This window comes from Chiloscyllium plagiosum, unplaced genomic scaffold, assembly GCF_037043375.1.
Source record: "Chiloscyllium plagiosum isolate Xiang-an unplaced genomic scaffold, Cpla_swu_hap1 HiC_scaffold_31, whole genome shotgun sequence".
Lineage (NCBI taxonomy): Eukaryota > Metazoa > Chordata > Chondrichthyes > Orectolobiformes > Hemiscylliidae > Chiloscyllium > Chiloscyllium plagiosum.
Genome location: NW_028270169.1, coordinates 6214941 through 6230296, shown reverse-complemented (window position 1 = coordinate 6230296; position 15356 = coordinate 6214941). Strand labels below are relative to the sequence as shown.

At 55.7% G+C, this 15356-nt stretch overlaps 1 protein-coding gene across 6 annotated transcripts in view; it reads left to right on the top strand.

Annotated features, from left to right (window-relative positions):
* The window catches only part of LOC122548230 (transient receptor potential cation channel subfamily V member 3-like), a 100265-nt gene that overhangs the window by 70866 nt on the left and 14043 nt on the right, over positions 1–15356 (top strand). For all 6 annotated transcript variants that reach the window (XM_087977184.1, XM_087977178.1, XM_087977183.1 and 3 more), the window contains 4 exons: positions 6221–6421; positions 12916–13005; positions 13786–13859; positions 14981–15146. In XM_087977184.1, coding sequence (XP_087833310.1) covers positions 6221–6421; positions 12916–13005; positions 13786–13859; positions 14981–15146 — 531 coding nt within the window. The remainder of the gene's footprint in view (positions 1–6220; positions 6422–12915; positions 13006–13785; positions 13860–14980; positions 15147–15356) is intronic.

Below are 15356 nucleotides of genomic sequence, written 5' to 3'. Positions count from 1 at the left end.
CCCACATACACACCCACACACACACCCCACACACACACCCCACACACACGCCCCCCCCACACACACACACCCACACACCCCCACACCCCCACCCCACCCCCACACCCCCACACACACCCCCACCCCACACACCACCACACACCCACATACAACCCACACACACCCACACACACGCACACCTACACACACCACCACACATACCCCCATACACACACACCGCCACACACACACACCCACACACCCCCCCACACACCCCCACACACCCCCCACACACCCACACCCCCACCCCACCCCCACACCCCCACACACACCCCCACCCCTACCCACTGCCACCTACACACACCCACACACACCCCACCCACACCCCACACACACACCCCCACATACACACCCACACACACACACCCACACACACCACACACACCCACACCCCCCACACACACACCCACACGCACCCCCACACACACCCTCCCCCACACACACACGCACATCCCACACCCCCACACACCCTCATCCCACACCCACACCTCCGCACACAACCCCACAAACACGAACACCCACACGCACCCCCACACACACCCCACACACACACCCCCACCCCATACCCACACCCCTACAGACACCCCCACACACACAGTCACCCACACCCCCACACACAAGCCCATACACGCCCCCACACACACCCCCACACACACACACACCCCCACACACACACACACACACCCACACACCCACCCACACACCCACACCCACACACACCCCCACCCCATCCCCACACCCCCCCACACACCCACACACCTACACTCCCACACACCTGTCATCCCACACACACACCCACACACACACCCACACCCACACACACACCCACACACACACCCACGAACACCCACATAACCACACACACCCACACCCCCACACACACACCCACACACACACACCCACACACCCCCACACCCCCACACACACACCCACACCCCCACACACACACCCACACCCACACACACACACCCACACACACCCCCACACCCACACCCACACACATATACCCACACATACCCCCACACACATACACCCCACACACACATCCACACCCATCTACACCCCCACACACAAACTCCCACACACCCCCACACTCCCACACACCTCTCATCCCACTCCCACAACCCCCACACACACACACACCCTCACACACCCACCCCACACCCACACCCCTACAGACACCCCCCTACACGCACACACCCACACACCTCTCCTCCCACACCCACACCTACAGACACCACACACCCCCACACAAACCCATACCCGCACAAACCCCCACACCCCCACACACACCCACACACACACCCACACTCCCACACACCTCTCCTCCCACACCCACACCTACACACACACACACCCACACAAACCCACACCCCCACACACCCCCACACACCCCCACAAATACCCACATACCCACACACACCCACACCCCCCCCCCACACATACACCCTCCCACACACACACCCACACAAATACGCACACCCACATCACCCCCACCCCATACCGACACCCGTACAGACACCCCCACACACACCCCCACACACACCCCCCACCCACACATGCCCCCCCACACACACACACCTACATCCCACACCCCCACCCCCACACCTCCACACACACCCACACCCCCACACACACCCCCACCCACACACCCACACCCACATCCACACCCACCCACACACACCCACACACACACTCGCTCCCACACACCTCTCATCCCACACCCACACTCCCACACACATCCCCACACACACACCCACACACACACCCACACACACACACACCCCCACACACACCCACACCCACACACACACCCACACACACCTCCTCACCCACACACCCTCCCCACACACACACACACACACACCCACACACACACCCACACTCACTCCCCCCACACACACACACATCCCACACCCCCACATACCCCCATCCCACACACACCCACACACACCCACACACACATCCACACCCACACACACACCCACACCCACACACACACCTCCACCCCACACCCACACCCCACACACACCCAGACACACACACCCACACACACCTACACACACCCCCACACCCACACACACACCCACACACACCCCCACACATACACCCTCCCACACACACACACACCCACACAAATACGCACACCCACACCACCCCCACCCCATACCGACACCCCTACAGACACCCCCCCACACACACCCACACAGTCACCCACACCCCACACAGACAGTCACCCACACCCCCACACACAACCCCACACACACACACACACACACACCCCACACCCACACCTCTACAGACACCCCCTCACACACACACACCCACACACAGACACCCCCCCCACACACACACCCACCCCACCCCCACACCCCCACACACACCCACACACACCCACACTCCCACACACCTCTCATCCCACTCCCACACCCGCCCACACACACACACCCACACACACATACACACACACACCCACCCCACACCCACACCCCTACAGACACCCCCCCACACGCACACACCCACACACCTCTCCTCCCACACCCACACCTACACACACACACACCCACACACCCCCACACCCCCACACACACCCCACCCACACCCCCACACACAACCCCACACACACACACCCACACACTCCCCCACCCACACCCCACACCCCTACAGACACCCACACACACACCCACACCCACACCCCACCCATACCCCCACACACAACCCCACACACGCCCTCACACACACGCACATCCATATCCCACACCCCCACACACCCACATCCCACACCCACACCTCCATGCACACCCCCACACACACCCCCCCACACACACAACCACACACACACCCACACCCCATACCCACACCCCTACAGACACGCCCACACACACACCCACACACACACCCACACACACCCCCACCCACACACCCACACCCACACACACACACCCACCCCACTCCCACACCCCCACACACACCCACACACACACCCACACTCCCACACACCTCTCATCCCACTCCCACAACCCCCACACACACACACACCCACACACACCCACCCCACACCCACACCCCTACAGACACCCCCCTACACGCACACACCCACACACCTCTCCTCCCACACCCACACCTACAGACACCACACACCCCCACACAAACCCATACCCGCACAAACCCCCACACCCCCACACACACCCACACACACACCCACACTCCCACACACCTCTCCTCCCACACCCACACCTACACACACACACACCCACACAAACCCACACCCCCACACACCCCCACACACCCCCACAAATACCCACATACCCACACACACCCACACCCCCCCCACACATACACCCTCCCACACACACACCCACACAAATACGCACACCCACATCACCCCCACCCCATACCGACACCCGTACAGACACCCCCACACACACCCCCACACACACCCCCCACCCACACATGCCCCCCCACACACACACACCTACATCCCACACCCCCACCCCCACACCTCCACACACACCCACACCCCCACACACACCCCCACCCACACACCCACACCCACATCCACACCCACCCACACACACCCACACACACACTCGCTCCCACACACCTCTCATCCCACACCCACACTCCCACACACATCCCCACACACACACCCACACACACACCCACACACACACACACCCCCACACACACCCACACCCACACACACACCCACACACACCTCCTCACCCACACACCCTCCCCACACACACACACACACACACCCACACACACACCCACACTCACTCCCCCCACACACACACACATCCCACACCCCCACATACCCCCATCCCACACACACCCACACACACCCACACACACATCCACACCCACACACACACCCACACCCACACACACACCTCCACCCCACACCCACACCCCACACACACCCAGACACACACACCCACACACACCTACACACACCCCCACACCCACACACACACCCACACACACCCCCACACATACACCCTCCCACACACACACACACCCACACAAATACGCACACCCACACCACCCCCACCCCATACCGACACCTGTACAGACACCCCCACACACACCCCCACACACACCCCCCACCCACACATGCCCCCCCACACACACACCTACATCCCACACCCCCACACACACCCACACCCCCACACACACCCCCACCCACACACCCACACCCACATCCACACCCACCCACACACACCCACACATACACCCACGCTCCCACATACCTCTCATCCCACACCCACACCCCCCCACACACACACACACTCGCTCCCACACACCTCTCATCCCACACCCACACTCCCACACACATTCCCACACACACACCCACACCCACACACACACACCCACACACACACCCACACCCACACACACACCCACACACACACACCCCCACACACGCCCACACCCACACACACACCCACACACACCTCCTCACCCACACACCCCCCCCCACACACAAACACACACACCCACACACACCCCCACACTCACTCCCCCCACACACACACACATCCCACACCCCCCATACCCCCATCCCACACACACCCACACACACCCACACACACACATCCACACCCACACACACACCCACACCCACACACACACCTCCACCCCACACCCACACCCCACACACACACACACACACACCCACACACACCTACACACACCCCCACACCCACACACACACCCACACACACCCCACCTCACACACCCCCCACACCAACACCCCCACACACCCCCACACACACCCCACACACACACACACACCCACACCCACACACACCCCCACCCCATACCCACACCCCTACAGACACCCCCACACACACAGTCACCCACACCTCCACACACAACCCCACACACGCCCACACCCACACCCCCACACAAACACCCACACACACCCCCACGCACACACACCCCCACCCCCCCCCACACCCCCACACACACCCACACACACACTCCCACACACCTCTCATCCCACACCCACACCCCCCCACACACACACCCACACACACACACCCCACACCCACACCCCTACAGACACCCCCCCACACGCACACACCCACACACCTCTCCTCCCACACCCACACATACACACACCACACACCCCCACACAAACCCACACCCACACACACGCCCACGCCCACACACACCCCCACACACACCCCCACACACACCCCCACACACACGCACACCCACACACAGGCACCCCCACCCACACACACACACCCACACACCCCCACAAACACCCACATACCCACACACGCCCCCACACACACACACACCCACACACACCCCAACACACACACTCACCCACACACATACGCACACCCACACAACCCCCACCCCATACCAACACCCCTACAGTCACCTCCACACACAACCCCACACACGCCCCCCCACACACACACCTACATCCCACACCCCCACACACCCTCATCCCACACCCACACCTCCACACACACCCACACCCACACACCCACACCCACACACACACCCACCCACACCCACACCCCCCCCACACACACGCCCACATCCCACACCCACACCGCCACACACACACCCACACCCACACACACACCCACCCCACACCCACACCCCTACAGACACCCTCCGCACACACACACCCACACACACCGCACACACCCACACACACCCACACCCACACACCCTCCTACCCCACACCCACATCCCCACACACACACCCACACACACCCCCACACACATCCCCACATACACACACCCACACGCCCCATCCCATACCCACACACCCACACACACCCATACACACCCCAACACACATCCCCACATACACACCCACACACATCCTCCTCCTCCTCCCCTCCACCCCTCCACAGTCCAATCTCTCCCCTCCCCTCCCTCTTCTCTCCTATCCCATCCCCTCCTCCCTCCTCGCAGTTGAGCCCTGCACCTTGAGACTGTGTTTGGTTATTTTTCTCTGGTGTAGGTTGTGATGCCTCATGTTGTTGGATAGCCTGTTGTGTGGATTCGATCACGAGCGACAGTCTAAGGGCTGTCAGCAGATTGACTCCGCACAGCGAGCTGGGAGGGGAGGAAGGATTTAGTGGGTAATGGGATGTTTAGTGAGCAGGAAGCTAGCCCATTAATGAGGGAGGTCTCCTGATTTCAGAACCGTCATGAGATGCTGAGTGTGGAACCCATGAATGAGCTGCTGCAGAAGAAGTGGGAGGATTTCGGGGTGTACCTGTTCATCGGCAGTTTCATATTCTACCTGACCTACATCATCACATTGACCATCGTAGCCTCTAACAGACAGGAGAGAAACAACTCCCTTGACCAAGAGCAGTGCTCCCATCACATTGGATTCTTGGTATGGAAATAGGCCATTCGGCCCAACCAGTTCATACTGGTGCTTATGCTTCACTGTAACCCTTTCTTTCTGTCCTAAATCTATAATTGTGGGATGTTGTTCCCTTCTCCCTCATGTTATCTAGTTTCCCCTGAGATGCATCTATACTGCTTGCTTTAACCACTTGCTCAAGTCTCACTAAAGCTGCACAAGGTGCTACAGTCTGACTACATCAGAATGTTGTGAACCGTTTTGACCCCTTACCTAAGAAAATAAATATTGGGGGCAGTCCAGAGAGGGTTCACTCTGCTGTTCCCAGGGATGGAAGCAAGGCGTTTGATAGGGTTCCCCATGGTAGGCTCATTGATAAAGTCAGGAAGTATGGGATACAGGGAGATTTGGCTGTATCCACAATTGGCTGGCTGACAGAAGACAGAGAGTGGTTGTAAATGGAAAGTATTCTGCCTGGAGGACAATGTTGAGTGGGGTCCCGCAGGGCTCTGTACTTGGGCCTCTGCTCTTTGTAGTTTTTATAAATGACTTGGATGAGGAGGTTGAGGGGTGGATTAGTAAATTTGCAGATGACACAAAGGTTGGAGGTGCCGTTGATATTATAGAGGGCTATTGCAGGCTGCAGTGCGACATAGACAGGATACAGAGCTTAGCTGAGAAATGGCAGATGGAGTTTAACCTGGATAAATGCGAAGTGATGCATTTTGGAAGGTCGAACTCAAATGCTGAATATAGGATTAAAGGCAGGATTCTTGGCAGTGTGGAGGAACAGAGGGATCTGGGTGTGCAAGTACATATATTTCTCAAAGTTGCCACCCAAGTGGATAGGGTTGTCAAGAAAGAATATGGTGTTTTGGCTTTCATTAACAGAGGGATTGAGTTTAAGAGCCACGAGGTTTTGCTACAGCTCTACAAGTCCCTGGTGAGACCATACTTGGAATATTGTGTCCAGTTCTGGTCGCCCTACTATCGGAAAGATACAGAGGCTTTGGAGAGGGTGTAAAGAAGGTTTCCAGGATGCTGCCTGGACTGGAGGGCTTGCCTTATGAAGAAAGGTTGAATAAGCTCATTTTTCTCTCTGGAGAGAAGGAGGAAGAGAGGAGACCTGATCGAGATAATGAGTGGAATAGATGGAGTCAATAGCCAGAGACTTTTCCCCAGGGCAGGATTGACTGGTACAAGGGGTCATAGTTTAAGATGTTATGAGAAAGGTATAGAGGAGATGTCAGAGGTAGGTTCTTTACGCAGAGAGTTGTGAATGCATGGAATGTGTTGCCAGTGGTGGTGGTGGAAGCAGAGTCATCGGGGACATTTAAGCGACTGCTGGACACGCACATGGATAGCAGTGAGTTGAGGGGTGCTTAGGTTGTTACTATATTTTACATTAGGATTAAATCTCGACACAACATTTAGATTTAGATTAGATTACAGTGTGGAAACAGGCCCTTCGGCCCAACAAGTCCACACCGACCCGCCGAAGCGAAACCCACCCATACCCCTACATTTACCCCTTACCTAACACTACGGGTAATTTAACATGGCCAATTCACCTGACCTGCACATCTTTGGACTGTGGGAGGAAACCGAAGCACCCGGAGGAAACCCACGCAGACACGGGGAGAATGTGCAAACTCCACACAGTCAGTCGCCTGAGGCGGGAATTGAACCCGGGTCTCTGGCGCTGTGAGGCAGCAGTGCTAACCACTGTGCCACCGTGCCGCCCACATCGTGGCCTGTTCTGTGCTGTACGTTTCTATGTTCTATGTTCACTGTCCTATGAGGAGAGATTGGGTAGTTTGGGCCTGGAGTTTAGAAGGATGAGAGGCGAGCTTAGTGAAAGATAAGATTCTTAAGAGACTTGACAGAGTAGGTGTGGAGAGGTTATTTCCCCTTGTGGGAGAGTCTGGGACCAGACGGCATCATCTTAGAGTGAAGGGCCTCCACAAGACAGACTTGAGGAGGTGTTTCTTTCCTCAGAGGGGAGTGACTCTATCGAATTCTTGACCACAGAGGGCTGTCGAGGCTGGGTTGTTAAGGATATCCAAAGTCAAAGGTCACACAACACCAGGTTATAGTCCAACAGGTTTATTTGAAATCACAAGCTTTTGGAGCGCTGCCCCTTCATCAGGTGAAGTGGAGGGAGGTGCACAGGCACAGAATATATTGGCGGAGAGATAATGGCAATGTAATTCCAGGTAATTAAGAGTGCCAACAGGTAAGTTGAATTGAATTGAATTGAACTTATTGTCACGTGTACCGAGGCACAGTAGGGTAGGAACTGTTGTGAAACCGGCTGGTGCGTGTGTTCAGGCTTCTGTACCTTCTCCCCGATGGTAGAGGTTGTAGAAAAACATTGCCAGGGTGGGATGGATCTTTGAGAATGCTGGTGGCCTTTCCTTGACAGCAGGCCTGGTAGACAGATTCTGTAGATGGGAGGTTGGCCTTTGTGATTGTCCTGGCCGAGTTCACCACTCTCTGTAACCATCTCCGATCTTGAATGGTACAGTAGCCATACCAGGCAGTGATACATCCAGACAGAATGCTCTCGATGGCACACCTATAAAAGTTGGCAAGGGTATTTGCCATCATGCCAAATTCCCTCAGCTGCCTGAGGAAGAAGGGACATTGTTGGGCCTTTGTAACCAGTGCGTCCACAAGCTTTCGGAGCACTGCCCCTTTGTCAGGTCCCTGCAAACACTTGTTATTCAGCCTCACGACACTCTACTCACACTATTGTACTTAGAACATCCCTTTGTACTCACTAGAACATATTGACACCAAGAACAGCTATGTAAGAATCCTACTCATTGACTACAATTCAGCCTTCAACACTATTATCCCCTCGAGACTGATTACTAAACTTAGTGATCTTGGACCAAGCCCCACTCTCTGCAACTGGATCCTCAGTTTCCTGACCCACAGGCCACAATCAGTGAAGATTGGGAACAATATTTCATCCTCACTAACACTCAACACTGGAGCCCCCCAGGGATGCATCCTCAGCCCCCTACTGTACTTGCTGTATACCCATGACTGTGTCGCCAGATACCAGACTAATGCCATTTACAGGTTCGCTGATGACACCACCATAGTCGGTTGAATCTCAGATGGTGACGAAACAGACTACAGATGGCAGGTGGAAGACCTGGAAAAATGGTGCACTGAGAACAACCTAGCTCTCAATGCCGGCAAAAGCAAGGTACTCAGTATTGACTTTCAGCAGGATGTTAATCATGCCCCCTAAACATTAACAGTACAGAGGTGGAACAAGTAGAGAGTGTCAAGTTCCTGGGAGTGGTCATCCACAACAAGCTTTCTTGGACTCTTCACGCGGACACATTGGTTACAAAGGTTCAAAACGTCTCTTCTTCCTCAGGCAGCTGATGAAATTTGGCATGGTGGCGAATACCCTTGCCAACATTAATAGGTGCGTCATCGAGAACATTCTGTCTGAATGCATCACTACCTGGTATGGCAACGGTACCATTCAAGATTGGAGATGTTTACGGAGAGTGGTGAACTCGGCTAGGACAACCACAAAAACAATCAGGATTACAGCATCATGGAGATATTCACAGATTTATTAACCATGTTATATTAATTATCATTGATAATAATTCACTTCCAAAATGACAGTGTTTTAACTCACTAGATTATTGTCTTTGACTATAAGTAGTAACTAAATGAAATTCAGAATAAAAAAGTTTGTCTGTGACTATTAAACTGCTGAATAAAGCACACACTCTGGCTCAGGAATCGGCCATCCTCACCCAGTCTGGTCACCTCACATCTCCAGACCCACAACAAAGTTTGATTCCTTTCCAACCTCTCAGTGGCAGGTAGAAATGGATTGCAGTTAGAGCTCCTTCCCTGAACGAATGAATTAATGAATCAACAGGGTTGTGTCGTACTAAAGCCGTAATAAAAAATATTGTCTTGTGCACGTCCCAACATCACGTACTCATCCTTCCCCATCAGCGATTCCCAAACCCCACTCTGAAGCTGAGAAATGCCCTCACCTCCTCATGAGAACTGACAGTGCAGGATCGGGGTGAGGGAGCCTATCTGGGAGGGTGGGGGGAGTGTGTATCAGTGTGGGGATGTGTGTGGGTGGGGGGAGGTCTGTGTGTGCAAGGAGTGTCTAAGGTTGGGGTTCTGTGCTGGGGGCCCTGTGCTAGAGGGGAATGGACCCTATGGGGGGGGGGGGAGGGGGAGGGGTCTGTACGGAGGATGCGGGGCTTGGGGGTTTGTGTGGGGGTAGGGGGTCAGGGTCTGTGTGGGGGATGGGGGGTCAGGGATCTGTATGGGGGAATGGGGGGGTCGGGGTCTATGTGGGGGTTGGGGAGTGAGGGGTCTGTGTGGGGGATGGGGGGCGAGGGATCGGTGTGGGGGATGGGGGGTAAGTGGTCTGTGTGGGGGATGGGGGGAGGGCACTGTGTGGGGAATGGGGGGGCCAGGGATCGGAGTGGGGGATGGGTGGGTAAGGGGTCTGTGTCTGGGATGGGGATGAGGGGTCTGTGTGGGGGATGGGGGTGAGGGGTCTGTGTGGGGGATGGGGGTTGAGGAGACTGTGTGAGGGATGGGGAGGTGAGGAATCTGTGTGGAGGTGGGGGGTGAGGGGTCTGTGTGGGGGTTGGGGGGGTGAGGGGTCTGTGTGCGGGATCGGGGGGTGAGGGGTCTGTGTGAGGGATGGGGGTGAGGGGTCTGTGTGAGGGATGGGGGGATCAGGGATCTGTGTGGGGGATGGGGGTGAAGGGTCTGTGTGGGAGATGGGGGGTGAGGGAACTGTGTGGGGGATGAGGGGTTGAGAAATCTGTGTGGGGGATGGGGGGTGAGGGATCTGTATGGGGTCTGGGGGTTGAGGGGTCTGTGTGGGAGGTGGGGGGTGAGGGGTCTTTGTGGGCGATGGGGGGTGGTCAGGGGTCTGTGTGGGGGATGGGGGGGTGAGGGATCTGTGTGGGGGATGGGGGGTGAGGGATCTGTGTGGAGGATGGGGGGTGAGGGGTCAGTGTGCGGGATCGGGAGGGTGAGCGGTCTGTGTGGGGAATGGGGGGATGAGGGGTCAGTGTGGGGGATGGGGAGGGTGAGGTGTCTGTGTGGGGAATGGAGGGGTGAGGGGTCTGTGTGGGGGATTGTGGGGTGAGGTGTCTGTGTGGGGGATGGGGGGTGAGGTGTCTGTGTGGGGGATGGGAGGGTCGGGGTCTGTGTGGGGAATGGGGTGAAGGGTCTGTGTGGGAGATGGGGCTTGAGGGGGCCTGTGTGGGGGATGGGGGGGGTGAGGGGTCTGTGTGGGGGATGGGTGGGTGAGGGGTCTGTGTGGGAGATGGAGGGTGAGAGGTCAGTGTGGGGGAATGGGGGTGAGTGATCTTTGTGGGAGATGGGGGGGGTCAGGGGTCTGTGTGGGAGATGGGGAGTGAGGGGTCTGTGTGGGGATGGGAGGGTCAGGGGCCTGTGTGGGGGATGGGGAGTGAGGGGTCTGTGTGGGAGTTGTGGGGTGAGGGGTCTGTGTGGGAGTTGGAGGGTGAGGAGGCTGTGTGGGGGATTGCGTGGGTGAGGGGACTGTGTGGGGGATGACGGGTGAGGGGTCTGTGTGGGGACTGGGGATGAGGGATCTGTGTGGGGGATGGGCAGGTTAGGGGGCTATGTGGGGGATGAGGGGGTGAGGGGTCTTTGTGGGGGATGGGGGTGAGGGGTCTGCGTGGAGGATGGGGGGTGAGGAGTCCGTATGGGGGATGGGGAGTGAGGGGTTTGTGTGGGGGATGGGAGGGTTAGGGGCCTGTGTGGGGGATGGGGAGTGAGGGGTCTGTGTGGGTGATTGGGTGGGTGAGGGGACTATGTGAGGGATGTTGGGGTGAGGGGTCTGTGTGGGGGATGGGCAGGTTAGGGGCTATGTCGGGGATGAGGGGGTGAGGGGGTCTGTGTGAGGGATTAGGGTGAGGGGTCTGTGTGGGTGATTGGGTGGGTGAGGGGACTGTGTGGGGGAGGGGGGTGAGGGGTCTTTGTGGGGGATTGGGTGGGTGAGGGGACTGTGTGGGGGATGGGGGGTGAGGGGTCTCTGTGGCGGATTGGGTGGGTGAGGGGACTGTGTGGGGGATGGGGGGTGAGGGGTCTGTGTGGGGGATGGGTGGGTGAGGGGTCTGTGTGGGGGATAGGCAGGTTAGGGGGCTAGTGGGGGATGGGGGGGTCAGGGGTCTGTGCAGGGGATGGGGTTGGTGCTATAATAATTCAGTCTGAACCGTGTGTGGGTCATTGCTGCCTTTGAGTCTTGTACCCCAAACCCCAGTTGGTAAAAGCCCACCCTCTCTGTTTGACAGCGGATTGGATTAGGTTTTTGAAAGAGTGTTAATGTATGAGCGATGCAACAAATGTGTGCACAGCAAGCTCCCACAAACAGCAATACAATACCGTCCACTATCAATATCGTATGGAGCCACCTTGTTGAGATAGTCTTTGCTTCTTGTAACGATGTTAGTTAATTATCCTGTCTTTTGTTTTTTGCACAGATCCCAATATCTGCGTTGAGTTATCTACCCAAGCTCTTCCAGGCACAGATTTATCTATTTTTAATGGCTGTGTATCTCTCTGTTAAAGAGGTGGGTTTGTCGGTAATGTCTACGCTTCGCTTTTAACAGAGAGCAGTTCACAGCATTCTCTCCATCTCTGGGCTTTTTTACTCAAGGTCAATTCAGGAATTCTCAATCCTAGAGGACCGTGGCTGAAGCAGTCTCAATCCTCGTTCACTATCCATAATTCACCTTCTACACTAATAACACGCAGGGTCCCCCCTGGTTTGTAGGTCTGTGTTAGAAACTACTGCATCCTTTACTTCTTGAAATCTCTCTGATCTACCCATTCCTCGTGAACACCATTGAACTTATTTGCTTCAGCTTTTGCATCTGTCCCTTCACTGGATCAATCCCAAACTCGGGAATTCCTTCCAAGACCCTCTCTGTCCTCTCCCTCTCCCTCCCTCCCTTAGTCACAATGCTTTTTAAAATTCACAGAACAGGGACAGCACGGGGTTAGATACAGAGTAAAGCTCCCTCTACACTGTCCCCCATCAAACACTCCCAGGACAGGGACAGCACGGGATTAGATACAGAGTAAAGCTCCCTCTACACTGTCCTCCATCAAACACTCCCAGGACAGGGACAGCACGGGATTAGATACAGAGTAAAGCTCCCTTCACACTGTCCCCATCAAATCCTCCCAGGACAGGGACAGCACGGGATTAGATACAGAGTAAAGCTCCCTTCACACTGTCCCCATCAAATCCTCCCAGGACAGGGACAGCACGGGGTTAGGTACAGATATCAGAAACAGGGTGATCCCTAGTGATTGGTGAAAAACAGCCCACTCTCTGTTTCTTTCAGGCATCACAGATGGTGTATCTGAGGCGCTCCAACCTGCACTCTGTGCTGGTGGATGGATTCTTTCACGTGCTGTAGTAAGTTTTCTTGTCAGTTATCTTCGTCGGGTGACCCTGAGGCTGAGTGTGACTCGGACTGAGTGTGGGACAGACTTCTGCTGAGGGAGGGGAGGGGAGAAGGTCACTGAGGGTTATATAATGGGCAGGAGTGGGACTATTACCCCACGAGGGTACGGGAGGGAAATGGGGAACATTTAAGCAAAGAGGATAGACAGCTCATCATTAGCTTAGCAAAGGGCAATACATGACAGAGAGAGATGGACCATTCAGCCTATCTTATTGTACTGGCTCTTTGGAACAGCGAGCTCATCTTTAAAACAAATGATTTTGCAGTGGAGTGTGGGTAACGCTGGCAAGGTCAGTTTTCATTAATTGCTCTTGAACTGTGTGGCACCTTGGGGTGTTTCGAGGGCAGTTCAGTGCGAGCCGCATCACTGTGGGCCTGGAGTCACGTGTAGGCCAGACCAGGTAAGCATGGGCAGATTTCCTTCCCTAAAGGACCTTAGTGAACCAGATGAGTTTTCAAAACAATTAATCCCAGCATTCCCCACCCCTCCCTCATAGTCTGGTAAATCATAGAATCATAGCCCCCCCCCTACAGTGTGGAAGCAGGCCGTTCAGCCCATCATGTCCACACTGACCCTCTGAAGAGCATTCTACCCAAACCCAGCCCCTTACCCTATCCCTGTAACCTGCACTCCCCATGGCCAATCCACCCTGACCTGCACATCTTTGGCCTGTGGGAGGAAACTGGAGCACCCGGAGCAAACCCACGCAGACACGGGGAGAATGTGCAAACTCCTCACAGTCAGTCACCCCGAGGGTGTTCCCACTTGAAGTCTTTATTCAGTTCCTTTTTGAAAGTTCTTCTTGAACCTAATTGTCATCCCCTCAGGCAGCACATCCGCGATCACCCGATCTCACCAGGTAAGAATGTGCACCTCCCCTCAGGTAACTTTACCGACTGTTTCAGGGTCAGAGCATACTCTGTTAGATTGGCACCTTTCCTACTGGGGCAGAGAGAGAGAGAGAGAAAGAGAGTCACATGGTCATGAGTGTGTTGTGTCCAAGTTGTCTTTTTTTTTATTCATTCATGGGAAGTGGGTCAGAAACATTCACAAGTTGCTTTTTCTCATCAGTTTCCTCCAGGCCATCCTGGTGATCATCTTCAACTCCTTGTGCTGGGCAGAAGTGGAAGGTTCCAGAATACTGCTTGTAATCGCACTTGCCCTGGGCTGGTTCAATGTCCTTTATTACACACGAGGTTTCAAACTAACTGGCATTTACTGTGTGATGATAAAAAAGGTAATGCTCCCAGTGAGAGCCAGTCCTGCGATAGGGTCATGTGAGTGGGGATTCATCCTGTACGGGGGAGGGGGACTGCAGATGCTGGAGATCAGAGCTGAGAGTGTGGTGCTGGAAAAGCACAGCAGGTCAGGCAGCATCCGAGAAGCAGGAGAGTCGATGTTTAGGGCATCCACCATCCATGTTCACTTTCTCTCCATATCCCTTGAT